Raw genomic sequence first — 27,699 nt, 5'->3', positions numbered from 1 at the left:
GCCCGACCTCACTAATGCTATTGTGGCTGAACGGATGCAATTCCCAGTAGCAATGATCCAACATCTAGTGGAAAGCCTTCCCAGAAGAGTGGAGGCTGTTATAGCAGCAGGGGGGGGGACCAACTCCATATTAATGCCTATGATTTTGGAATGAGATGTTCAACGAGCAGGTGTCCACATACACTACATGACTAAAAGTATGTTTGTAATCGTAAAGGGCATCCTCATAATTATCAGTATAAAGCAACTTTATTTCTAAAGACATTCTCCAGCATCATTTATTTATTGACAATAAGAATTGTTTCAACTCCAAGTGATATTTGTCAACAGAATACCATAAAAGGTTCTTCCACAACAATAAGATATTATGTCATCCCTCTCCCAAAGTGTCACACAGTAGGTTATAGTTCTTCATATTCCTAACTTTAGAGTTTAAAATGGACAAAGGTAGTCTCAATGATTTGTACATTATGAAATCAATGTATACACAAAAACACACCTACAAGTATTCACAGGGAGCAGGAGAAAGGAACGTAGTTCAAAATGAACAGAGGTTGGTTTTTAAACAAGGTTTCTTGTTCATCTCGATTAAGGCTTAATTATACAAAACAATCAAGTTAGGGAGCTTATGAAGGAACCAGCGTTTTCAACTCTTATTGGAAAACATGAAAAGAACACCCCTCTCAAAGAAAGTTAATGTACATTATACACAAAAAAACAGACTGGGGATTCACAGTCACATGCTGCCCTCAGGGTGGGGCAACACTTTTGAAAAGGTGACCATCTCTGTCTCAAATGACACCCTATTCCCCCCGTAGTGCACTACCAGAACCCTTCGTGCACTGCACATGGGCTCTTGTAAAAAAAAAAAACATGTTTTACATTACATGAGGTATAGGGTCTCATTTGAGATTTTCCTACTATAGTTGTCCACAGTTTGAAAGCCTATCACTGTCCAGTCCATGGCCAGAGCGAAGGCCGATAGCCATCCAGCCAGTGACCAGATCTCAGCCCTACAGTTGAGATGTCCACAGTCAGTGAACAGAGCGAAGCTCTACAGTTGTCCACATTCGGTGACGACAATCTTCTTGCTGGGTTTGCCAGTCTTTGTGCCCAGCTCTCCCATGCTGCGGACCACATCCATGCCCTCTCTGACAAAGCCAAAGGCCACGTGTTTGAAGTCCAAGTGCTCAGCCTTCTTCATGGTAATGAAGAACTGGGAGTTGTTGGTGTCTCGGCCGTGGTTGGCCATGGACAGCAGCCCCGGGCCTGTGTGGCGCACGTCAAAGTTCTCATCCTCAAACTTGTCCCCGTAGATGGATTTCCCTCCTGTCCCATCCTGGTTGGTGATGTCTCCACCCTGAAGAAAGAGGACAATACAGAGACAGGACCAAACAGAGTTATACATTCTTGCAGAGGTTTACAAAATGTTTCGTGTTCCAAGAGGCACCAACTGTGACCTATGTTTTGGGAAACATGGTATTGAAGGTTATGAAAGCACTTTGGCTCTGATTATTGTCTGGTTGGAGGCTAAACCCACAACTGCACTCCCCGCTTCTCACCTGACACATGAAGTCCGGTACGACCCTGTGGAAGACAGAGTTGCGCAGCCCGAAGCCGTTCTGTCCTGTACACAGCGCTCTGAAGTTCTCAGCTGTCTTGGGGACGATGTGAGAGAACAGTTCTATGGTGACCGTTCCCAGGGGCTCGTCGTCAGCGGAGATAGAGAGGTACACCTGGGGGCAGAGTTTAGTGGACTCTTTAGTACAATTATTAAACATTATTGTAGGTGGAGGGGACAAAAGTAGTAGGCTAGGCGGCCCACCTATACATTAGCAGACAGGGGAAACACTGACCTGGGGATTGGCGTCTCTGGAATGTTCCTGTACCCTGGACAGCTGGGGGGAGGAGAGGGACGAGGCCTCTGATTGGCTCATACGACTCTGACACTCACAGAAGGTCTTCCTGAAACACTCGGCCAGCTCCGCGGTCTTAAACTTGGCTGCCAACTGTTCCACCTTACCCTCACCCTCTGGAATTTTTTGTTGTTGATAAAAAACATTTATCAATTCATAAATTATATACGAATCAATATATTTACGTAGCTTTGTGTGTGTGTTGCCGAGTTATGTATAGACCTACCTGAAAAGTCAGTAGCTGTCCAGACTAGGGCTTGGTTAGAGGTGTTCATGGGTTTGAGCTCCATGCTCTGACAGATGGTGTGATTGGCACAGACCTTCAGCACCTGCTRCCTCCTCATCAGCACCCGGTAGAACCTCTTATCGGGGTGGAAGAGGATCTTGATGTCTCCCACACCCCTCTCCTTCCACTGGCCCAGGTCTCTCTCCCAGCGGTACAGCTTGGTACGCTCCTTAAACAGGATCTCCTCATCCTCCTCCCCTGACTTAGTCTCCACCTGGACAACACAGTTACACGCAGGTTAAAGACGAGACCAAGGGCTCATTAATCAGGAGGGTGTAAGATTACAGAACTCATATAGAAATGTATTGCGTAGAACATGCAAGATTCTCTGTCATATAGATAGAATGTGGAGTAATGCCAGCTCTAGACTAAGCCTCCACCTAGAACACATTTAGACAGTTATAACGATGACGTAGAGTCTCTGCTTGGAACTCAGCATTAAAGGAAAGGTTCACCCATTTTGAATGTTATATTGTTTTTGTGCATCTATGAGMGATGTTCTATCGATTCCCTGGGTCATTTCATGTTTTCATGTGTATCAGAGTTATTGTGGTTCGAGCAGGCAGAATTGCCTCCGGTATGACGTAGCACTGTGATAAAGTCACTCTCACTACACTGGAAATTAAGAGGAATACGCCTTTTAGATTGCAAAATTATCTATTATACATGTCAGATTTCAATACTGGCCGATGTCACAACTCGGGAGGATGTCTTCTCTCATCGTTTCCATGTGCCTTAGAGACTCCACTCTAAGGCACATCGATCTGCAGGTTGAACACGGTGAGATTGTAGACTCATAAATTGATAGTGAAGTTTGTTTAGGAGATTTTACAGCTAACTAAACATGCTGATATTATCTTCTGTATTATTGTGTGTAGCTACGTTTGCCCGTAGAGAGAGCATTGCACTGTGGATTTTGTAGACGACTTGAGATGCAACAGATTTCCATAACAATTTTCCATGTTGCTACAAACCTTATTATGACGCCAAAATGAAAAATATATTCACAAAAAAACGTTTCTCACATTTTAGTGTTATTTAACCCTATAAATTAAAGAATGAGTGGTTTTATTTTGATTTTTCCTTTAAAGAGAGAGATTGGGGTAAGGCCCTGCGTTAGACTAGTGTCCTGTCCAGGCTGTGTACTTGTACAACAAGCTTCCTCACTACAGAAACCGGTCTGCTCCTATGAGCTGTTCTTCATAACATTCCCAGTAAGGGTAAGTGGAGATAAATGAGTAGCAGTGCATTGATAAGTACCTCTGGTAGAGAGACTATGGGTTCAAAGTCAATGCCCACATTATTAYTGTCCTCTTCATCACTCCCCTCCTCCCCTCCCTCAGCTTTGGCTGGGGCTGCAGCTCCAAACAACGTAGCCCCGGCGTTCGCCCACGAGAAGTTGGAATCTAATAATGAAACATAAAAAAAGTTAACTGAAATGTTTGTTTTCWCTGAAACATAGCTCAGTTGTCATGGTGACTAATAGAAATCTTAAGAACACACATCATATTGAATTTTCTTCAGTCAATCGTATAGAGAAAACTTAGAAGTGCCAACCTTGTTTTCCAAAGGCAAATTCCCCCCCAGTGTTCTGTGCCAGATCAGCAAAGGAGAACCCTTCCCCTCCTAGAGCACTGAAGCCCAATGAGCCAAATGAGTTAGGAGCATCTGTAAAAGAGAGTAAGTAAGAAAGAGAAGACAGCTCAGTTTGCTGCATTGGTGTCAGAAGTGGGATTGTGTTGCTGGGAGGACATAGAAGGCATTGCCAAGAGTTAAGTGAGGGCAAAATTCAAAAGGCTTTGTAGTGATAAATGTCTCATACCCTGAGTAGTGGTTGTAGAAAATGTAGTATTGGAGCCAGGCTCAGAGGTCTTCTTGGCAGACAGGTCTATAGGGCTGCTGCTGCTGGTAGCTGCAGGAGTAGACTGATCTGGAGCCTGCTCGTTTAGAGTTTGACAAGAAACACAACTGCTTGCAGACTCCTCATTTCTAACAAGACACATGTTACACTCCCACTGCCCTGGCTTTTTGCCAAACTGTGCACCAAATCCAAAACCAAATGAGGGGGTTATCAAAGCTGGGGCACTAGCAGCAGGTTTTTCTGGACGGTTTGGAGTGGTAGCCTGCTCCCTGCTGCGGGAGACCGCAGTCTGAGATGGTGTTGAAGTGGAGTCTAACTGATCTGGAGTCTGCTGCTCCTTTGTAGTGGACTGGACCTCTGCCTCCTGAATGGTTAATGACTGAACTGAGACCTGTTCTTCTGCTGTAGAGGACTGGACATCTGCCTCCTGGATGGTTACTGATTGAACTGGGACCTGTTCCTCTGCTGTAGAAGATTGGATGTCAGCATCCTGGATGGTAACTGACTGTTCTGTGGCCTGTTCCTGGCTACCTGGGGTTGGATTTCAGCCTCCTGTATGGTTAAGGACTGATCTGGGACATGTTCCTCTGCTGTAGAGGACTGGACTTCTGCCTCCTGGATGGTAACCAACTGTTCTGTGGCCTGTTCCTGGCTACCTGGGGTTGGGATTTCAGCTCCTGTATGGTAAGACTATCTGGGACCTGTTCTTCTGCTGTAGTGGACTGACTTCTGCCTCAGACTGATCTGAAGCCTGTCCTGGCTGCTGGGGACTGGTCTGGGACCTGTTGTTCTGGCACAGTATCGCCCGGTGCTAGAGGACACACCTCAGATGAACAGGGTCTGAGCTTCTCTCAGCATCCTAAAACACAATACTAAAACAGTTAACATTTGCTTGAGAGAACCACTTTCAATTTCTTATAACTCAATGCCACATAATTGTTTACCTATGTGCAAACACATGCATATATCATATAATCTCACCAGAGCCTCCTGTGATTTGCGAGCTCTTGTCTCAAATCCTCTGGCTTGTCCTCTCTCTGCTCGCTATCGCTGGCTACACACAGAGAAGGTGACAGGAGCTGCAGGGTCCTGGCTTTCTGTTCTGCTCTGTAGTAGGCTCTTCTCCCATACACCTCAAGCTCCAGGTCCAGACCCTGAACACCTGCGTCCGCCTGGCCTGATAGAGGAAACGAGTTGAGCAGGTTATTGGATGAAGTAATTCTGTGGAGAAATTTCACCCCAACCTGTCCTATTCATACCCATCTCTATAGCTGCTTTGGCCATGAAACTTACCAGAACCTGCACTTGCAGCTCTCTCTCAGGAGGATCCTGGTACAGTTTTCCATTCAGGCTTTAACTGCTGTCTCAAAGTCCTCATCTGCAATATTCACAGCACAAACTAACGTTAGAAACACTGTCAACTACAATTACTAAACGTTTCTCATGCAGGTAGAAAAAGTTTGAGAGAGAGTGTTTCTCACCATCTGTCTGGGCGTTGCTGCTATATCCTGGTTCTTCTAAGCAGAAGAAGTGAGAGGCAGCAGGAGTTCCCTGGCCAGAAGAGCTGCTCAACTGTTGGCTCCTCACATACACCACTTCCACCTCCCGTCGCCTCCGCCTGGGAGGGTGCTATAACACAACACAAATGGTGAGACAACTCAGTCAGGAGGCCCCCTTCCACAAACAGTGTACAGAACAGAGAGACATTAGAGCAGGAACCGATTAATACAACTATATTAATCTCCAAGGTGAATTTGATTTATTATTATTATTGAAAATTTAATCTACAGAACTTTAATAAGACTTGACGTAATTATGCTCCAAGGTTATTGTTTGGTACTAAAAGCAGGCTAACATTTTTATAACTAGAAAGTCACAAAACCATTTCACTAAGCAGATAGTTGCATGTCTAGTGTTATTCCTCATCAAAACACATGCATCTAAAAAAATTGACAACGTGCATTTCACCCCCCGAGCGAGCAGTCTCCTATATCTCTGACAATGCTATTACTACTGAGTAAGTCAATCTCAAAAGCATCATAAACCTTWGAARCATGGATCTACAGTGTACTGTACATGAGGCCAACCATAGCAGTTGTACCATTTCTTCCTGCTCCTCTTAAACCAATTCATAGATAACTGTCCAGTGGTAGAATACGTTTTCAACAATGGCTCTTTCACTGGGACATATCGTAAATCTCTGGAACAAACCGGACCAGAGTGGGATTTGATTTCACACTGTTGCTACACATCCTGGACTAAAAATGTGTGTGTGACAGCAAGCATGGCTGGAATCTCCCCGTGTCTCCTTTTAAACAGAGGGAGAAGTACTCTGAATCGCCGTTAACACAACTGGCTGCTACCAGGAACTTAGTCATTTCACCCCTCCAATAGCTAAACAGCTATCCTAACTTTCATCTGTAGAAATCTATATTTCACTAGAGTAAGAGTTACTGTTGAGTATCACACATGGGCATGCAGCTCATTAGGTTGTTGTACTATAGGTTTGTACAGTGCATTCAGGAAGTATTCAGACCCCTTCCCCTTTTACACATTTTGTTAAGTTACAGCCTTAGTCTAAAATGGATGAAATACACATATATATATATTTTTTATCCTCCTCAATCTACACACAATACCCCATAATGACAAAGCGAAAACATTTTTAGAATCAAAATAAATAAAACACTTTTCATATTTTTTTTTAACCCCTTCTTTCTCCACAATTTTGTGATATCCAATTTATATTTACAGTCTTGTCCCATCGCTGCAACTCCCGTACAGACTCGGGAGAGGCGAAGGTCGAGAGCCATGTGTCCTCCAAAACACGATCCTGCCAAGATGCACTATTTCTTGACACACTGCTCGATTAACCCGGAAGCCAGCCGCACCAATGTGTCGGAGGAAACACTAACTGGTGACCYTGTCAGGGTGCATGCGCCKYGACCGCCACAGGAGTCGCTAGAGCACGATTGGACAAGGACATCCCGGTCGGCCAAACCCTCCCCTAACCCAGATGATGCTGGGCCAATTGTGCGCCGCCTCATGGGTCTCCCGGGTGCGGCCGGCTGCGACTCAGCCCGGGATCGAACACGGATCTGTGGTGACGCCTCAAGCACTGCCTTATACTGCTGCGCCACTCGGGAGGACCAGAATGTTTTGCATGTTTCATTCAAATAAAAAAACGAAGAACTTATTTACATAAGTATTCAGACCCTTTGCTATGAGACTCGAAATTGAGCTCAGGTGCATCCTGTTTGCATTGATCATCCTTGAGATGTTCCTACAACTTGATTAGAGTCCACTTGTGGTAAATTCAATTGATCGGAAATGATTTGGAAAGGTACACACCTGTCTATATAAGGTCCCACAGTTCATGTCAGAGCAAAAACCAAGCCATGAGGTCGAAGGAATTGTCCGTAGAGCTCTGAAATAGGATTTTGTCGAGGCACAGATCTGGGGAAGGGTACCAAAAACATTTCTGCAGCATTGAAGGTCCCCTAGAACACAGTGGCCTCCATCAATCTTAAATGGAAAAAGTTTAGAACAACCAATACTCTTTCTAGAGCTGGCCCCCTGGCCAAACTGAGCAATTGGGGGAGAAGGGCCTTGMTCAGGGAGGTGACCAAGAACCCAATTGTCKCTCTGACAGAGCTCCAGAGTTCCTCTGTGGAGATGGGAGAACCTTCCAGAAAGACAACCATCTCTGTAGCACTCCACCAATCAGGCCTTTATGGTAGAGTGGCCAGACGAAAGCCACTGCTCAGTAAAAGGCACATGACAGCCCCCTTGGAGATAGCCAAAAAGGGTCTAAAGGACTGACCATGAGAAACAAGATTCTCTGGTCTGATGAAACCAAGATTGAACTCTTTGACCTGAATGCCAAGGTTCACGTCTGGAGGAAATCTGGCACCATCCCTACGGTGAAGCATGGTGGTGGCAGCATCATGCTGTGGGGATGTTTTTCAGCGGCAGGGACTGAGAGACTAGTCAGGATCAAGGGAAAGATGAACAGAGTAAAGTACATAAAGATCRTTYATGAAAACCTGCTCCCGAGCGCTCAGGACTGGGGCGAAGYTTCACCTTCAACAAAGTAGTGAGTAAAGGGTCTGAATACTTATGTAAATGTATTATTTGTTTATTTTTTATAAATTTGCAAAAYTGTCTAAACCTGTTTTTGCTTTGTGTGTAGATTGAGGGAAACAACAATTTTAGAATAAGACCAACGTAACAAAATGTGGGAAAAAATCTACATCTCTGAAAACTTTCCYAATGCACTGCATGTTCCACTAGTTGCGTGCTGGTTAAGACCGGCTACCAGGCAAGGCCAGACAGGTGACAGCTGTGTAGGTGACGTGTCACAGCACACACACAGTGTAGTGACAGAGTACCTGGGGGCTCAAATTGGGTGGATGAGGTGCTGGTCCAAAAAGTCTTTGGGTTATCTTTGAAAAYCCTAAAATCCAATCCTACAAAATAATGGTTGGCATGTGAGACAAACTAGAATTGGGGGTGGTTGGATTAAGAAATGAAAATGTATTAATGCATCTTTGGTTAGCTTCAAGTTGCTGAATGTCATTGCATTAAGTAAGRGTAATGGATTAGGSCTATATCAATCTTTCTATATTTCGGTCCTGTCCCATAGAGAAWGARAGAGATATCATCTTTATATAAGTTCCATTATGGCGTCTGTAAACTCACGGGCAGCGCCATTGAGGCAATCTCCATTATTATTACCTCCTCCTTCTCCTCCWAGTTGGCAAACAAACTGAAAGGGTGCATACTGCCACCTAGTGTTTGCTCAGAAGTATAATTTACTGGCAGATGACTCGGATGGAATCATGTGARCCTTCCGTAACCCATGGCAAGTCCCACCCTGTTGACTACTTTAAGAATGGTGGGGACAGGACATAGTTAGAGGACAAAAGTGTGACACCAATCCGGCCCCCGAGGACTGGAATTGCCCAGGCCTAATCTCTAACTACGTCCTGTCCCCATTTCTGCCTTCATGAAGACAAAGCCTGCAATAAATCTTGTGACTGCCTTATTTTGTATAATATACTAAATGAAATGGACTATATAATCAATTTCATCGGCTATCATATCAAACAACCTATATCAAAATACCAAATGTGAGGAAGAGTGGATGTAAGTTAGGCTAATGGGAGTGACGGTTATGTTCTGTCCTACTAACACAAGAGTGTGGGCTGGTGGGAGGAGCAATGCGATAAACCAATGGGACATGAATGGAATCACAACACAATGGGGTCAAATTATGTYWWAWCTCCAWAATGGGCGTCACCATTCAAAAACAAGCGGTTTACACTGAACCACAAGATCAACAAAAACAATCAAGAAAGAATAACAAAAGGCTTACCTTTTTCTGAGATTTTGAATGCAGTTAAAGGCTGGGAGGTCCGACCGCTGTCTTTAACCTTGGAGCTCTCTGAAGAACTATCCTCCTTGGACGACGGGGGGCTGCTGCCGAAAAACTTCTGGAGAGAGTCTGTTCCAAAGAGGAACTTGGGTGGGGACATCACCATCCTGGAGAGGTTGAGAGGGCTATGTGGAGTGCCAGTGGAGGACTTACAGTCAGGGGTGTGTAAAGTCTCATGATACAGCTCTGTCCGTTCTGTGGTGGTCTCCTCCAGGATGTCCACATCAGCTTGTCCACACACTGTTGTCCCCGTCGCTATTGCTTCCTCCTGAGTAAGGGTCTCACTGGAGGCTATTGGAGTGACCAGAATCTCATTCTCCTGGGCAGTTTTAGCCTGGTCAAATATATCTCTGAAGGAGTTAGCCACATCCTTCAGTTTGAATCTCACAGCTAACTGCTCAACATTTCCCTTAGTTACCTCGGCAAAGTCAATAGCGCTCCAGACCCAGGCCTTCTCAGCACCCTTCATGGGCTCCAACTTCATAGAAGGTGTGACCCAATGGTTGGCGCAGATCTTCAGGACTTGGTCTCTCCTCATGATGAGTCTGACTCGTTTGGTATCGCAGTTCTGCAGTATCTTGAGGTCTCCGATGCCCCTCTCCTTCCACTGATTCAGGTCTTTGTCATAGCGATACAGCTTTGCCCTGTGGCTGAAACACACATTTTCATTCTCCTCTCCAGTGGAGATCTCCACCAGGTCTGGCAGGGGAACCACAGGCTCAAAGTACAGGCCGTCCCGCTCCTCCTCCTGGCTAATGTCCTGCTCCTCGTCCACAGACACCCCGCTCTGGTTCATCTCGGCCAGCGACTTGGCGGGACTSACGACAGGCTGGAAGCTGAAGTTGAAGCCCTCTGTGGATTCTCCAAAGCAGAAGAGGTTCTTCCTGATTGGGCTGCTTGCCAGGGGTGAGGCGTAGACAGAGGTGTCAGCACTGTCGTCCAGAGCCTCCTCTCTCAGGTCATAGTTGTCCCATTCTAAGGTAGGGCCAGTGTTCTCTGCGTGGGGCTTGATATTCAGACCAGAGGTGTTACTGGCTGTCGTGATGTTAGCTTGGCTGTCGTCCTCCTTGATCTTGGTTTTGTCATCGGTCAGGAAAGATTTAAGATCTTTCAGGCCAGACTTCATCTCCTCTGCCTTCTGGATGAGATGTGCAGTTCTGCCTGTGTCAACAAGCTTGTGAGGAGTCTGCAGTGGGATGTCTAACAGGAGCKTCTGACACTCCTCAAACTTCAGCTTGAACTCCTCAGCCAGCTCAGGGGTTTTAAACTTGGCAGCGAGTTGCTCCAGTCTGGCATCTCCATCAGAYAWGTCATTAGCCAGCCACATCCAGGCCTTGTCGGAGCCAGCCAAGGGCTTCAGGTTRATGGTGGTGGTGATCCAGTGGTTGGCACACACCTTCAGGACCTGCTCTCTRRTCATCAGCACCCTGAGCCTGCCATTGGTGGCGTTCTTCAGGAACTTGAGGACCCCAACGCCCCTCTCCTTCCACTGGCTGATGTCTCCGTCAAACCTGAAGAGCTTCACTCTCTGGGAGTAGAGGGCCTGTTCGTCCTRCTCTCCTGTGACCAGGTCCACTTTCTCTGGCATCTGGACCACAGGCTCAAACTGGATATCGTCATTATCCTCTGTCTTGTATATGTCCTCTTCATCCTGGTCAGCTGAGGTGTCTGCCCTCTGGTTTGACTGAAGGGATGTGAARAGCTGCTCACCAGCGCYGGTGAAGCCTTTGAAATTGGAGTCAGTCTGACCAAACTGGAAGTCRCCTTGTGYGTTTTTAGCCAAGTCTGCAAAACTGAAGTCGTTGGGTTTGCCAGTGAAGAMGGGATTTTCATCCTGACCTGTCTTGTCCACTGACAGCACTGATGCATATACACTGACACCAGATTCCTTCTCTTTCTCTCTGTGCTGCTCTGCAATATTCTTCAGGAACATTGACYCAGACCCTGAAGCAGGAGTCTGAGTTTCAGCTGGTAGCGTTTCCTTTGCAGTTTCCTGAGTGCCAAACTTAAAYCCACCTGCTGGGATGGGCATGGTGAAAGAGAAGCCTGCAGCACTGGGGGTACTGCTTTCAGCCTGAGGGGTCTCAAACTTGAAGGATGCAGGGGAACTTTTATCAACTTTGCCTGTGCCAAACTGCAAAGAGCTGTCACCGTTGAAGTTCGCTTTAAACCCAGCGCCTGTGGGTTGAGTAGAGGCAGTCCGACACCCGAAGTTAAAGCTGYAGGATGAGCTGGAAGTGGCGGCTGTGGKTATGCTCTTAACATTGGGTTTGGGCATCTGKCAGGAGACACATTGACTAGCAGAGTCGTTGTTTCTGACTAGACATGRGTCACAGTCCCACTCTCCCTCCTGCCTGGCAAACATGGCCCTYAGAGAGGAGCTGCTAGCATTGGGGTTGGGTGTCTGGCAGGAAACACACTTAGAGGCAGATGCATCATTCCTCACTAGACAAGTGTCACAGTCCCATTGTACATCCTTCCTTGAKAAAGCAGCACCAAAGTCTGACACTGTTGGCTTTGTTGTTGGTGCTACCTCTACTGTTGATTTTGCTGAAGGGTTAGGAGTTTGACAAGAAACACAACTGCTTGAAGAAGCCTCGTTTCTTACAACGCATGRATCACAGTCCCARTGCCCTYGRTTTTTGCTGAATTGGGCACCAAATCCAGACCGAGTTGAGAGGGTTGCCAAACCCGYGGCACCAAATGACATGGTTGAGGGCTTTGATTCTGCTGCTCCATCTACATCTGTTTTGGCTACAGGGTTTGGAGTTTGACAAGAAACACAACTGCTAGCAGACTCTTCATTTCTAACAAGACACGTGTCACACTCCCACTGCCCTGGTTTTTTGCCAAACTGTGCACCAAATCCAGACCCAATTGAGAGGGTTGCCAAAGCTGGGGCACCAGCAGCAGGTTTTCCTGAAGGGTTAGGAGTTTGACAAGAGAGACAACTGTTTGCAAATGCCTCATTTCTTAAAGCGCATGTATCACAGTCCCATTGCCCTGCCCTTTTGCTGAACTGCACACCAAATCCAGAGCCAAATGGCATGGTTGAGGMCTTTGATTCTGCTGCTACTTTTGTGGTTTCTTGCCTCTTTCCAAACTGGGCACCAAAARCAGCAGCAGGTATATAAGTGGTGCCACTGGTTCCAAACGTAAAGGAGGAGGGTATCTGAGRTCCAAAAGACCCAAATCCTTTTCCAATAGATCCTGCGCTGCTGGTKTCTTTTGACGAGTCAGCTCCAAATCCAAAAGTAAATCCTCCCACTGAAGCTGCCCCACTAGTAAAGCCTTTGATGTCAGTAGCCGGTGCGCTGTCCGGCTTTGATGGGGCATTAGGGTTGGCAGTCTGGCAGGCAACACACTGCATAACTTTAGCTGCATTTGTTACACAGCACACATCGCAGTCCCACTCCCCGTACTTCTTTCCAAACTGGGCACCAAAACCAGCAGCAGGTATATAAGTGGTGCCACTGGTTCCAAACATAAAGGAGGAGGGTATCTGAGCTCCAAAAGACCCAAATCCTTTTCCAATAGATCCTGCGCTGCTGGTGTCTTTTGACGAGTCAGCTCCAAATCCAAAAGTAAATCCTCCCACTGAAGCTGCCCCACTAGTAAAGCCTTTGATGTCAGTAGCCGGTGCGCTGTCCGGCTTTGATGGGGCATTAGGGTTGGCAGTCTGGCAGGCAACACACTGCATAACTTTAGCTGCATTTCTTACACAGCACACATCGCAGTCCCACTCCCCGTACTTCTTTCCAAACTGGGCACCAAAACCAGCAGCAGGTATATAAGTGGTGCCACTGGTTCCAAACGTAAAGGAGGAGGGTATCTGAGCTCCAAAAGACCCAAATCCTTTTCCAATAGATCCTGCGCTGCTGGTGTCTTTTGACGAGTCAGCTCCAAATCCAAAAGTAAATCCTCCCACTGAAGCTGCCCCACTAGTAAAGCCTTTGATGTCAGTAGCCGTTGCGCTGTCCGGCTTTGATGGGGCATTAGGGTTGGCAGTCTGGCAGGCAACACACTGCATAACTTTAGCTACATTTCTTACACAGCACACATCGCAGTCCCACTCCCCGTACTTCTTTGCAAACTGGGCAGCAAAGTTTGTCGCCAATGGAGCAGAGAGTTTAGGAAAATTATTTTTCCTATATGACTGATCTAGCTGCTTTTCTGGAGATTTGAGAACGATCTTCTGAGCCTCTTCAAACTTTGTCTTGAAGAGCAATGCCTCGTCTTCCGTTTTGTACCGGATGGCCAGTTGCTCAGTCCTTGGTTCCTCATCCGCATAATCAACGGCATTCCAGACCCAGGACTTGTCAGATCCAGCATTTGGTTTCAGGAGCATATCTGGCGTGATGTAGTGGTTAGCACAGATCTTCAGAACCTGCTCCCTCCTCATCAGCAGACGCACTTTTCCTGATCTATTGTGCTTTAGGATTTTGACTAAGCCGATACCTCTCTCTCTCCACTCTTTTGTCTCTGCATCGAATCTGAACAGCTTGGCCCTGTTACAGAACATCTCCTCCTCTTCCTCCTCTCCAGTCTTCATGTCTACTTTGTCAGGGAGGGGCACAATAGGCTCAAAGTGAGGCCCATCCTCGTCCTCCTCCACATGAGTGCTGTCGTTATTGCTCTCTGCTCCCTTCTCCTCCTTCGCTGTGTTTGCTAGCCCAAATACCGGCGGGGTTACATCAAAGAAACTAAATGGCTGGTCAATTTTTCCAAACAGGTTTGGTTTGTCCTGGATCTGGATTGCGTCATTAAAGGAGAACCCAAGAGCGCTTTTAGTGCCAAAGGTAAGTATCCCTCCCAGGCTGGGAGGATATTGGGGCTTCCCCTCTGAGGGGACCTCTGATTTGGTGGGAATGTCTGATGTCAGAAGCCTCAACAGGCTCTCACTGTTTTTGGACTTGAAGGTGAAGTCCCCGTCATTGGATTTAAAGTTGGAGTTGATTTTAAAGGCAGCTGATGATGGAGTGGACTGGGCGACTATTTCAGCACCAAAGCTAAGCACTTTAGGATGCTCAGCAGGGATCGGCTGGCCAAAAGACATCTTCCCAAAGTCCACAGGCTTTCGCTCAATGCTTTTAGGTGTTTGGACAGGTACGACGAAGGGCTTGGTGAAGTAGCCAGACTCAGGGATGGGAGGGTTGGGGGTGGGCTGAGAGTCGGCCCCAAATCTAAAAGTAAATCCTCCCACTGAAGCTGACCTACCAGTAAAGACTTTGGTTTTAGTAGCCTGTTTGTCATTCTCTTGGGTCACGTCCTGGTCCTCGTCCACAGACACCCTGATCTGGTTCAGCTTGGCCAGGGACTTGGATGGACTGATAACTGGTTGGAAGCTGAAGCCAGAGGTGCATTCTCCCAAGCAGAAGAGGATTTTCCTCATTGGGCTACTGGCTAAAAAGGCATATCCAACTTCAAAAGGAAAAAAGTTAGATAAATACATTTTTAAAAGGCACAATTGTTATTATTTTTTCCCTAGCCAAACAGCAGCCAGCCACATGGTTTGTTATAAGGCAGAGGGATGGGGCTGGAGAAATGTAACCTCTTTCAAATAAATTACTGAAATGATGCAAGGACAAGATCAAGGGATAGAGTTAAACCAAATTTTTAACTATATACACTTGTTTGTGTATCTTTTGGGTTATGCTGAGGTAATACGTGTGTACTAAGCTCTTGAGGCAAGAATCAATGGGTATATATATCAATAAATACTGCAGATCTGACTTTTAATTGAACAGAGCATTTAACAAGTATATATATCACTAAAATATAGTCTTCATTGTTCTGTATGCATGAGACATAAGCTTTACCTTTTCTAGATATCTTTACCATTTCCTCATTGAATACATTCTCCATTCGGTCTTGTAGTTCGGAGAGTGACTTCTTGACATCCTCAATGGAGACATGAGGGTTAAAAGTGCTGGGTAAGCCCTCAATTCCCGGCGGGACAGAGAAAGACTGGAAACTCTATGAGAGATCAGGAAACAAGGTAAAGTCATGTAACCACAGAAAGCAGATTTTTTGAGGGATACCACAGAAGTCTAGAGAGGCTGTTTCCTCTGTTAACAGAATGAGTGATGTCACCTTGAGGAAATGGATGTGATCCTCTGTGTGTGAGAGCTGCTCCAGCTCAGCGTCTTTCCTCCTCAGCTCAACCACCTCCTGCTCCAGTTGCTTCAGGTGTCCTTCAGTCCGACAGACTTCAGCCATCTCCTTGGCTTTGATCAGCTGCTTCACCTTAGAGCTCCTTCTCTCAATGGAGCGGATAAGCTCAGGAAAGATCCTCTCACTGTCCTCCACTGCTGCCTGTGCAGAGCTCTGTTAGGACACACAGAGAGGACAGGGCCCACTTCAACCATTCCATTCACTCAGCTCTCATCAGGACCCTAGTCAGCTTGTTCCCCACAGTGGGGCTCAGTGGGATTACAGTTTCTTAGACAAAAATAAAGTCATTTGTTGAGAAGGCCATCAGCCAAATGACCTCTTCAAGACTTACCTTGACAAACTGTATAGACTGTCTCGCCCCCAACACCCCCATCTCTGTCTTCTGGATTCTCTGCTTTAATATCTGCTGTTTCTCATCCAACTGTTTCTGTATAAAAATAAATAATATTTAGTAAAATATTAAATACATCACAAAAACACCAAATCAAATAAAGTATTGTGCTATGTACAATATCAAATGTTGATAGATTTTAATATTTTAAAAACCCAATCAAAACCGTGAGGTAATAAAAATAAGAAAAGTATAATTCAAATGTAGAATAGATTTAGAATGTAGAGTAGACTTGATAAGACAATAAGACTTGTAAGAGACACTGGATATTTTCCTGTTTGAGCCCTTAGAACACTTCCTTAGTAATCAACTGTGGTAATAGACATGAGAGTGAAATACAAAGCTCATGTCCTTACCTGTTTTTCAGTTCTTTCTGCTGCAGCTGACACTGTATCATGGCCTTTATGTTCATCCACTGTACAAAGATAACAGATACACTGCTGATCGGTACGGCAGTAAACCTCCAGCAGTTTATCATGATGAGAGCAGATCTTCTCATGTAGTTGTGTGGATGCTTTGACCAGCTTGTGCTTCTTTAATGGAGCTACTTCATAATGAGGCTGTAGATGAGTCTCGCAGTAAGAGGCCAGACACACCAGACAGGATTTCACAGATTTTAGTTTTCTCCCAGTGCAGAAATCACACTCCACATCTCCAGGTTCAGCATAACAGTGAGCAGGAGAAGCAACATGTAGTCCTGTATTCTTCAGTTTCTCCACCAATTCAATCAGTAGAGTATTTTTGTTCAAAACAGGCCTCGGGGAAAAGGTCTTTCTACACAGTGGACAGTGGTAGACACCGTTCAGATCATCCTGATCCCAGCAGTCCTCAATACAGCCCATACAATAGTTGTGTCCACAGGGAATAGCCACCGGATCTTTCAGTAGTTCCAGACAAATTGAACAATTTATCAAGTCCATTGCATCTGCCATTATAGTTAACACATCAACAGGCTGAGCAGCAAAGTATCACAGATCAGTTTCGTTTCTCTGGAAATGCTTGTTGTGTGCGAGAGTGGGAACGTTTCCTGATTCGGTGGGTGTTGTTTGTGCTGTACTCTGTCTGTAGGGGGTGTGGTGTTGGACAAAGGGTGTGTGGTGTTGGACAGAGGCCAGGCTAGGATTGTTAAAACAGGACTCTGTCTCTTTTAGGAAACGTAAGTGATGGAAAGTTAAAGCTGATCAAATGTATCCACATTTTAACTAACAGATTAAATAAACAAAACGTGCATTTTTCATACCTGTATTTGCAGATAGAAAAAAGTTAGTTGATAGCATAGATTCTGTTATGTTCATTCATGTTGCTCCTATTAACTCAAACACGACAGCAATTTAGCTTTTTGAGCTCAAAGTAAAGTTTTTCTGCAGATGAGTTACAAAGTAATTATCTAAAGAGGGTGAATCCTCACTGCAGAAACAACAAATAGTGGGGAGAGCAAGTCAATATGGTCCACGCAATTTTTTTCAGTGCAAAAAAGTTTAAATTAAATGCAGGTCATCTAATAGTTTGGACATGTAAAAATTTTTTGAAAACTAATTTCCAATGGTAGCCTACCCTTTGCGCTATATATTGGAGATTTGCTCATTTGTTCATGGTTCTAGGTAGATTTTTAAGCATTTTAAACGAAGATCCGAAACAGAGCCAATTAAGCTGGCTCACCGAAAAGACTCGGAATGCCCATAACCACGTTTCCATCAAAAGGTTTTATGCGAGTCATACCGTAGAAAAAAATAATCTGATAATTTGTTCGTTCGACATGGTGGGGTGTTTTTGTGTCGGTAAAATCAATTATGCCAGAAATGGCGGTGGAAACACCTTTATGCACAAATATTGATATAATAATCATCATATTGAAGTAAACTTGGAGTCACGCAATGACATGGTGTGAGGTCTTCCTACTATGATACGGGAAACCATGCAGTTTATTAGGCTACAGATGAAATACGTTTTGAACTTCACAGGGCAGTGAACATTTGACATATTAAATATTCTCACTCTTATCTATAATAATCTTAGACTAGCCTACCAGCACTGTATCTGCACGTTGTTGGCTAGACTGTATCTGCGAGGTGGTGCCAAAACCAGATTAGGCACATCTGCTATTTAACGCAACAGTTTTTGTGACAAAACTATCGGTAGAGTTGAAAATGCGATGGAAACACTTTGACCATTAGATTTTTAATAGGTCAATAAGTGTACATTTTGTGCCAACAACGTCATCACGCACCGATTTTTATCACCAAAAAGTATGTTTAGCCATGGTCTAAGGCACTGCATCACAGTGCTAGCTGTGCCACCAGAGACGCAGGGTTCGAGCCCAGGCTGTTAGGGGGGGTTTGGCCGGCAGGGATATTCTTGTCTTATCGGGCACTAGCAACTCCTGTGGCTGGACGGCCGCAGTACACGCTGACCAGGTCGCTGGTGGACTACAGAAAGAGGTGTGCCGAGCATGCCCCCATTCACATCGCCAGGGCTGTAGTGGAGCGGGCAGAGAGCTTCAAGTTCCTTAGTGTCCACATCACCAACAAACTATCATGGTCCAAACAAACGAAGACAGTCGTGAAGACAACGCCTATTCACCCTCAGAAGACTGAAAAATTTGGCATGAGTCGCCAGAACCTCAAAGTTCAACAGCTGCACCATCGAGAGCATCCTGACCGGTTGCATCACTGCCTTGTATGGCAACTGCTCGGTATCCATCAATAAGGCGCTACAGAGGGTAGTGCGTACGGCCAAGCTTCTTGCCATCCAGGACCTCTATACTAGGCAGTATCAGAGGAAGGCCCAAAAAATTGTCAAAGACTCCAGTCACCCAAGTCATAGACTGTGCTCTCTACAATGCTACTACCCGCTGTTTATTATCTATACATAGTCACTTTACCCCTACCTACAGGTACATATTACCTCAATTACCCCCGCACATTGACTCGGTACCAGTAGCCCATGTATATTATCTCATTTTGTTACTTTAGTTTGTTTAGTAAATCTTTTCTTAACTGCATTGTTAAAGGGCTTGTAATTAAGCATGATAAGTTTAACACCTGTATTCGGTGCATGTGACAAATAAAATTAGATTTTGATTTGAATTAAAAATAGTCTGTCCTCGGTTGCAGTACTCACTACTGAGTTCCGAAATGCATCTGGGAGCAACGTCAGCACAATAACTGTTTGTTGGAAGCATCATGAAATGGGTTTCTATGGCCAGGCAGCCAGACACAAGCCTAAGATCACCTTGCGCAATGCCAAGCGTCGGCTGGAGTGGTGCAAAGCTCGCCACCATTGGACTCTGGAGCAGTGGAAACGCGTTCTCTGGAGTCATGAATCACGCTTCACCATCTGGCAGTCCGATGGACTAATCTGAGTTTGGTGGATGCCAGGTGAACACTACCTGCCCCAATGCATAGTGCCAACTGTAAAGTTTGGTGGAGGAGGAATAATGGTTTGGGCTAGGCCCCTTAGTTCCAGTGAAGGGAAATCTTAAAGCTACAGCAAACAATGACATTCTAGACAATTCTGTGCTTCCTATTTTGTGGCAAAAGTTTTGGTAAGGCCCTTCCCTGTTTCAGCATGTCAATGCCCCTGTGCACAAAGCGAGGTCCATACAGAAATGGTTTGTCGAGATAAGTATGGAAGAACTTGACTGGCCTGCACAGAGCCCTGAACTCAACATCATCGAAAGCTTTGAGATGAATTGGAACACCAACTGCGAGCCAGGGCTAATCGTTCATCAGTGCCCGACCTCACAAATGCTCTTGTGGCTGAATGGAAGCAAGTCCCTGCAGCAATGTTCCAACATGTAGTGGAAAGCCTTCCCAGAAGAGTGGAGGCTGTTATAGCAGCAAGGGGGGGACCAACTCCATATTAATGCCTATGATTTTGGAATGAGATGTTCAACGAGCAGGTGTCCACATACACTACATGACTAAAAGTATGTTTTTAATCGTAAAGGGCATCCTCATAATTATCAGTATAAAGCAACTTTATTTCTAAAGACATTCTCCAGCATCATTTATTTATTGACAATAAGAATTGTTTCAACTCCAAGTGATATTTGTCAACAGAATACCATAAAAGGTTCTTCCACAACAATAAGATATTATGTCATCCCTCTCCCAAAGTGTCACACAGTAGGTTATAGTTCTTCATATTCCTAACTTTAGAGTTTAAAATGGACAAAGGTAGTCTCAATGATTTGTACATTATGAAATCAATGTATACACAAAAACACACCTACAAGTATTCACAGGGAGCAGGAGAAAGGAACGTAGTTCAAAATGAACAGAGGTTGGTTTTTAAACAAGGTTTCTTGTTCATCTCGATTAAGGCTTAATTATACAAAACAATCAAGTTAGGGAGCTTATGAAGGAACCAGCGTTTTCAACTCTTATTGGAAAACATGAAAAGAACACCCCTCTCAAAGAAAGTTAATGTACATTATACACAAAAAAACAGACTGGGGATTCACAGTCACATGCTGCCCTCAGGGTGGGGCAACACTTTTGAAAAGGTGACCATCTCTGTCTCAAATGACACCCTATTCCCCCCGTAGTGCACTACCAGAACCCTTCGTGCACTGCACATGGGCTCTTGTAAAAAAAAAAAACATGTTTTACATTACATGAGGTATAGGGTCTCATTTGAGATTTTCCTACTATAGTTGTCCACAGTTTGAAAGCCTATCACTGTCCAGTCCATGGCCAGAGCGAAGGCCGATAGCCATCCAGCCAGTGACCAGATCTCAGCCCTACAGTTGAGATGTCCACAGTCAGTGAACAGAGCGAAGCTCTACAGTTGTCCACATTCGGTGACGACAATCTTCTTGCTGGGTTTGCCAGTCTTTGTGCCCAGCTCTCCCATGCTGCGGACCACATCCATGCCCTCTCTGACAAAGCCAAAGGCCACGTGTTTGAAGTCCAAGTGCTCAGCCTTCTTCATGGTAATGAAGAACTGGGAGTTGTTGGTGTCTCGGCCGTGGTTGGCCATGGACAGCAGCCCCGGGCCTGTGTGGCGCACGTCAAAGTTCTCATCCTCAAACTTGTCCCCGTAGATGGATTTCCCTCCTGTCCCATCCTGGTTGGTGATGTCTCCACCCTGAAGAAAGAGGACAATACAGAGACAGGACCAAACAGAGTTATACATTCTTGCAGAGGTTTACAAAATGTTTCGTGTTCCAAGAGGCACCAACTGTGACCTATGTTTTGGGAAACATGGTATTGAAGGTTATGAAAGCACTTTGGCTCTGATTATTGTCTGGTTGGAGGCTAAACCCACAACTGCACTCCCCGCTTCTCACCTGACACATGAAGTCCGGTACGACCCTGTGGAAGACAGAGTTGCGCAGCCCGAAGCCGTTCTGTCCTGTACACAGCGCTCTGAAGTTCTCAGCTGTCTTGGGGACGATGTGAGAGAACAGTTCTATGGTGACCGTTCCCAGGGGCTCGTCGTCAGCGGAGATAGAGAGGTACACCTGGGGGCAGAGTTTAGTGGACTCTTTAGTACAATTATTAAACATTATTGTAGGTGGAGGGGACAAAAGTAGTAGGCTAGGCGGCCCACCTATACATTAGCAGACAGGGGAAACACTGACCTGGGGATTGGCGTCTCTGGAATGTTCCTGTACCCTGGACAGCTGGGGGGAGGAGAGGGACGAGGCCTCTGATTGGCTCATACGACTCTGACACTCACAGAAGGTCTTCCTGAAACACTCGGCCAGCTCCGCGGTCTTAAACTTGGCTGCCAACTGTTCCACCTTACCCTCACCCTCTGGAATGTTTTGTTGTTGATAAAAAAACATTTATCAATTCAAATTATATACGAATCAATATATTTACGTAGCTTTGTGTGTGTGTTGCCGAATTATGTATAGACCTACCTGAAAAGTCAGTAGCTGTCCAGACTAGGGCTTGGTTAGAGGTGTTCATGGGTTTGAGCTCCATGCTCTGACAGATGGTGTGATTGGCACAGACCTTCAGCACCTGCTCCCTCCTCATCAGCACCCGGTAGAACCTCTTATCGGGGTGGAAGAGGATCTTGATGTCTCCCACACCCCTCTCCTTCCACTGGCCCAGGTCTCTCTCCCAGCGGTACAGCTTGGTACGCTCCTTAAACAGGATCTCCTCATCCTCCTCCCCTGACTTAGTCTCCACCTGGACAACACAGTTACACGCAGGTTAAAGACGAGACCAAGGGCTCATTAATCAGGAGGGTGTAAGATTACAGAACTCATATAGAAATGTATTGCGTAGAACATGCAAGATTCTCTGTCATATAGATAGAATGTGGAGTAATGCCAGCTCTAGACTAAGCCTCCACCTAGAACACATTTAGACAGTTATAACGATGACGTAGAGTCTCTGCTTGGAACTCAGCATTAAAGGAAAGGTTCACCCATTTTGAATGTTATATTGTTTTTGTGCATCTATGAGMGATGTTCTATCGATTCCCTGGGTCATTTCATGTTTTCATGTGTATCAGAGTTATTGTGGTTCGAGCAGGCAGAATTGCCTCCGGTATGACGTAGCACTGTGATAAAGTCACTCTCACTACACTGGAAATTAAGAGGAATACGCCTTTTAGATTGCAAAATTATCTATTATACATGTCAGATTTCAATACTGGCCGATGTCACAACTCGGGAGGATGTCTTCTCTCATCGTTTCCATGTGCCTTAGAGACTCCACTCTAAGGCACATCGATCTGCAGGTTGAACACGGTGAGATTGTAGACTCATAAATTGATAGTGAAGTTTGTTTAGGAGATTTTACAGCTAACTAAACATGCTGATATTATCTTCTGTATTATTGTGTGTAGCTACGTTTGCCCGTAGAGAGAGCATTGCACTGTGGATTTTGTAGACGACTTGAGATGCAACAGATTTCCATAACAATTTTCCATGTTGCTACAAACCTTATTATGACGCCAAAATGAAAAATATATTCACAAAAAAACGTTTCTCACATTTTAGTGTTATTTAACCCTATAAATTAAAGAATGAGTGGTTTTATTTTGATTTTTCCTTTAAAGAGAGAGATTGGGGTAAGGCCCTGCGTTAGACTAGTGTCCTGTCCAGGCTGTGTACTTGTACAACAAGCTTCCTCACTACAGAAACCGGTCTGCTCCTATGAGCTGTTCTTCATAACATTCCCAGTAAGGGTAAGTGGAGATAAATGAGTAGCAGTGCATTGATAAGTACCTCTGGTAGAGAGACTATGGGTTCAAAGTCAATGCCCACATTATTAYTGTCCTCTTCATCACTCCCCTCCTCCCCTCCCTCAGCTTTGGCTGGGGCTGCAGCTCCAAACAACGTAGCCCCGGCGTTCGCCCACGAGAAGTTGGAATCTAATAATGAAACATAAAAAAAGTTAACTGAAATGTTTGTTTTCWCTGAAACATAGCTCAGTTGTCATGGTGACTAATAGAAATCTTAAGAACACACATCATATTGAATTTTCTTCAGTCAATCGTATAGAGAAAACTTAGAAGTGCCAACCTTGTTTTCCAAAGGCAAATTCCCCCCCAGTGTTCTGTGCCAGATCAGCAAAGGAGAACCCTTCCCCTCCTAGAGCACTGAAGCCCAATGAGCCAAATGAGTTAGGAGCATCTGTAAAAGAGAGTAAGTAAGAAAGAGAAGACAGCTCAGTTTGCTGCATTGGTGTCAGAAGTGGGATTGTGTTGCTGGGAGGACATAGAAGGCATTGCCAAGAGTTAAGTGAGGGCAAAATTCAAAAGGCTTTGTAGTGATAAATGTCTCATACCCTGAGTAGTGGTTGTAGAAAATGTAGTATTGGAGCCAGGCTCAGAGGTCTTCTTGGCAGACAGGTCTATAGGGCTGCTGCTGCTGGTAGCTGCAGGAGTAGACTGATCTGGAGCCTGCTCGTTTAGAGTTTGACAAGAAACACAACTGCTTGCAGACTCCTCATTTCTAACAAGACACATGTTACACTCCCACTGCCCTGGCTTTTTGCCAAACTGTGCACCAAATCCAAAACCAAATGAGGGGGTTATCAAAGCTGGGGCACTAGCAGCAGGTTTTTCTGGACGGTTTGGAGTGGTAGCCTGCTCCCTGCTGCGGGAGACCGCAGTCTGAGATGGTGTTGAAGTGGAGTCTAACTGATCTGGAGTCTGCTGCTCCTTTGTAGTGGACTGGACCTCTGCCTCCTGAATGGTTAATGACTGAACTGAGACCTGTTCTTCTGCTGTAGAGGACTGGACATCTGCCTCCTGGATGGTTACTGATTGAACTGGGACCTGTTCCTCTGCTGTAGAAGATTGGATGTCAGCATCCTGGATGGTAACTGACTGTTCTGTGGCCTGTTCCTGGCTACCTGGGGTTGGGATTCGCCTCTGTATGGTTAAGGGACTGATTGGGAATGTTATCTCTGTAAGGATGGACTTCTGCTCTGGGATGGTAACCAACTGTTCTGTGGCCTGTTCCTGGCTACCTGGGGTTGGGATTTCAGCCTCCTGTATGGTTAAGGACTGATCTGGGACCTGTTCTTCTGCTGTAGTGGACTGGACTTCTGCCTCAGACTGATCTGAAGCCTGTTCCTGGCTGCTGGGGGACTGGTCTGGGACCTGTTGTTCTGGCACAGTATCGCCGGTGCTAGAGGACACAGCCTCAGATGAAACAGGGTCTGAGCTTCTCTCAGCATCCTAAAACACAATAACTAAAACAGTTAACATTTGCTTGAGAGAACCACTTTCAATTTCTTATAACCCAATGCCACATAAGTTGTTTACCTATGTGCAAACACATGCATATATCATATAATCTCACCAGAGCCTCCTGTGCTTTGCGAAGCTCTGTCTCAAAATCCTCTGGCTTGTCCTTCTCTGCCTCGCTATCGCTGCCTACACCACAGAAGAAGGTTGAAGGCAGCTGCAGGGTCCTGGCTTTCTGTTCCTGCTCTGGAGTAGGCCTCTTCTCCCATACCACCTCAAGCTCCAGGTCCAGACCCTGAACACCTGCGTCCGCCTGGCCTGCTGAGAGGAAACGAGTTGAGCAGGTTATTGGAGAAGTAACTTCTGTGGAGAAATTTCACCCCAACCTGTCCTATTCATACCCATCTCTATAGCTGCTTTGGCCATGAAACTTACCAGAACCTGCACTTGCAGCTTCTCTCTCAGGAGGATCCTGGTACAGTTTTCCATTCAGGGCTTTAACTGCTGTCTCAAAGTCCTCATCTGCAATATTCACAGCACAAACTAACGTTAGCAACACTGTCAACTACAATTACTAAACGGTTGCTCATGCAGGTAGAAAAAGTTTGAGAGAGAGTGTTTCTCACCATCTGTCTGGGCGTYGCTGSTATATCCTGGTTCGTTCTGGTAGCAGAAGAAGGTGAGAGGCAGCAGGAGTTCCCTGGCCAGAAGAGCCTGCTCAACTGTTGGCTGCCTCACATACACCACTTCCACCTCMCYGTCGGCCTCCGCCTGGGAGGGTGCTATAACACAACACAAATGGTGAGACAACTCAGTCAGGAGGCCCCCTTCCTACAGAACAGTGTACAGAACAGAGAGACATTGAGAGCAGGAACCGATTAATACAACTATATTAATCTCCAAGGTGAATTTGATTTATTATTATTATTGAAAATTGGATCTACAGAAACTGTAATAAGACTTGACGTAATTATGCTCCAAGGTTATTGTTTGGTACTAAAAGGCAGGCTAACATTTTATTAACTAGAAAGTCACAAAACCATTTCACTAAGCAGATAGTTGCATGTCTAGGGTTAATTCCTCATCAAAACACATGCATCTAAAAAAAAATTGACAACGTGCATTTCACCCCCCGAGCGAGCAGTCTCCTATATCTCTGACAATGCTATTACTACTGAGTAAGTCAATCTCAAAAGCATCATAAACCTTTGAATCATGGATCTACAGTGTACTGTACATGAGGCCAACCATAGCAGTTGTACCATTTCTTCCTGCTCCTCTTAAACCAATTCATAGATAACTGTCCAGTGGTAGAATACGTTTTCAACAATGGCTCTTTCACTGGGACATATCGTAAATCTCTGGAACAAACCGGACCAGAGTGGGATTTGATTTCACACTGTTGCTACACATCCTGGACTAAAAATGTGTGTGTGACAGCAAGCATGGCTGGAATCTCCCCGTGTCTCCTTTTAAACAGAGGGAGAAGTACTCTGAATCGCCGTTAACACAACTGGCTGCTACCAGGAACTTAGTCATTTCACCCCTCCAATAGCTAAACAGCTATCCTAACTTTCATCTGTAGAAATCTATATTTCACTAGAGTAAGAGTTACTGTTGAGTATCACACATGGGCATGCAGCTCATTAGGTTGTTGTACTATAGGTTTGTACAGTGCATTCAGGAAGTATTCAGACCCCTTCCCCTTTTACACATTTTGTTAAGTTACAGCCTTAGTCTAAAATGGATGAAATACACATATATATATATTTTTTATCCTCCTCAATCTACACACAATACCCCATAATGACAAAGCGAAAACATTTTTAGAATCAAAATAAAACACTTTTCATATTTTTTTTTAACCCCTTCTTTCTCCACAATTTTGTGATATCCAATTTATATTTACAGTCTTGTCCCATCGCTGCAACTCCCGTACAGACTCGGGAGAGGCGAAGGTCGAGAGCCATGTGTCCTCCAAAACACGATCCTGCCAAGATGCACTATTTCTTGACACACTGCTCGATTAACCCGGAAGCCAGCCGCACCAATGTGTCGGAGGAAACACTAACTGGTGACCRTGTCAGGGTGCATGCGCCMRGACCGCCACAGGAGTCGCTAGAGCACGATTGGACAAGGACATCCCGGTCGGCCAAACCCTCCCCTAACCCAGATGATGCTGGGCCAATTGTGCGCCGCCTCATGGGTCTCCCGGGTGCGGCCGGCTGCGACTCAGCCCGGGATCGAACACGGATCTGTGGTGACGCCTCAAGCACTGCCTTATACTGCTGCGCCACTCGGGAGGACCAGAATGTTTTGCATGTTTCATTCAAATAAAAAAAACGAAGAACTTATTTACATAAGTATTCAGACCCTTTGCTATGAGACTCGAAATTGAGCTCAGGTGCATCCTGTTTGCATTGATCATCCTTGAGATGTTCCTACAACTTGATTAGAGTCCACTTGTGGTAAATTCAATTGATCGGAAATGATTTGGAAAGGTACACACCTGTCTATATAAGGTCCCACAGTTCATGTCAGAGCAAAAACCAAGCCATGAGGTCGAAGGAATTGTCCGTAGAGCTCTGAAATAGGATTTTGTCGAGGCACAGATCTGGGGAAGGGTACCAAAAACATTTCTGCAGCATTGAAGGTCCCCTAGAACACAGTGGCCTCCATCAATCTTAAATGGAAAAAGTTTAGAACAACCAATACTCTTTCTAGAGCTGGCCCCCTGGCCAAACTGAGCAATTGGGGGAGAAGGGCCTTGTTCAGGGAGGTGACCAAGAACCCAATTGTCCCTCTGACAGAGCTCCAGAGTTCCTCTGTGGAGATGGGAGAACCTTCCAGAAAGACAACCATCTCTGTAGCACTCCACCAATCAGGCCTTTATGGTAGAGTGGCCAGACGAAAGCCACTGCTCAGTAAAAGGCACATGACAGCCCCCTTGGAGATAGCCAAAAAGGGTCTAAA

At 45.4% G+C, this 27,699-nt stretch overlaps 2 protein-coding genes across 3 annotated transcripts in view; both read right to left on the bottom strand.

Moving 5' to 3' along the window:
• Positions 1-230: 230 nt before the first annotated feature.
• LOC111959283 (E3 SUMO-protein ligase RanBP2) overlaps positions 231-27,699 on the bottom strand; it is a 51,328-nt gene continuing 23,859 nt past the window's right edge. Inside the window, exons 20-38 of the mRNA XM_070437762.1 lie at positions 25,353-25,508; positions 25,162-25,248; positions 24,842-25,047; positions 24,006-24,717; positions 16,422-17,032; positions 16,006-16,101; positions 15,594-15,827; positions 15,320-15,476; positions 9,441-14,921; positions 8,382-8,532; positions 5,545-5,681; positions 5,045-5,240; positions 4,025-4,605; positions 3,760-3,870; positions 3,463-3,608; positions 2,143-2,416; positions 1,857-2,032; positions 1,563-1,736; positions 231-1,360 (exon numbers count right to left, since the gene is read on the bottom strand). Of these exons, the coding sequence (XP_070293863.1) occupies positions 1,055-1,360; positions 1,563-1,736; positions 1,857-2,032; positions 2,143-2,416; positions 3,463-3,608; positions 3,760-3,870; positions 4,025-4,605; positions 5,045-5,240; positions 5,545-5,681; positions 8,382-8,532; positions 9,441-14,921; positions 15,320-15,476; positions 15,594-15,827; positions 16,006-16,101; positions 16,422-17,032; positions 24,006-24,717; positions 24,842-25,047; positions 25,162-25,248; positions 25,353-25,508 (9,992 nt within the window). The 3' untranslated portion in view covers positions 231-1,054. The remainder of the gene's footprint in view (positions 1,361-1,562; positions 1,737-1,856; positions 2,033-2,142; positions 2,417-3,462; positions 3,609-3,759; positions 3,871-4,024; positions 4,606-5,044; positions 5,241-5,544; positions 5,682-8,381; positions 8,533-9,440; positions 14,922-15,319; positions 15,477-15,593; positions 15,828-16,005; positions 16,102-16,421; positions 17,033-24,005; positions 24,718-24,841; positions 25,048-25,161; positions 25,249-25,352; positions 25,509-27,699) is intronic.
• Positions 20,057-25,557, bottom strand: LOC139023796 (E3 SUMO-protein ligase RanBP2-like). 2 transcript variants are annotated; one of them, XM_070437700.1, is made up of 11 exons: positions 25,353-25,557; positions 25,162-25,248; positions 24,842-25,047; positions 24,507-24,717; positions 23,820-24,389; positions 23,555-23,665; positions 23,258-23,403; positions 21,938-22,211; positions 21,653-21,828; positions 21,359-21,532; positions 20,057-21,156 (listed from the first exon to the last, which is right to left on the bottom strand). In XM_070437700.1, the coding sequence occupies exons 5-11, from the start codon at positions 23,998-24,000 to the stop codon at positions 20,851-20,853; spliced, it is 1,368 nt and encodes a 455-aa protein (XP_070293801.1). In that variant the 5' UTR covers positions 24,001-24,389; positions 24,507-24,717; positions 24,842-25,047; positions 25,162-25,248; positions 25,353-25,557; the 3' UTR covers positions 20,057-20,850. The 2 variants fall into 2 exon arrangements, with proteins under 2 accessions (XP_070293801.1, XP_070293802.1); XM_070437701.1 differs by having other exon boundaries at positions 24,842-25,044.

Source organism: Salvelinus sp. IW2-2015, linkage group LG36 (genome assembly GCF_002910315.2).
Source record: "Salvelinus sp. IW2-2015 linkage group LG36, ASM291031v2, whole genome shotgun sequence".
NCBI classification, from domain to species: domain Eukaryota; kingdom Metazoa; phylum Chordata; class Actinopteri; order Salmoniformes; family Salmonidae; genus Salvelinus; species Salvelinus sp. IW2-2015.
This window is presented reverse-complemented; position numbering and strand designations above follow the sequence as displayed.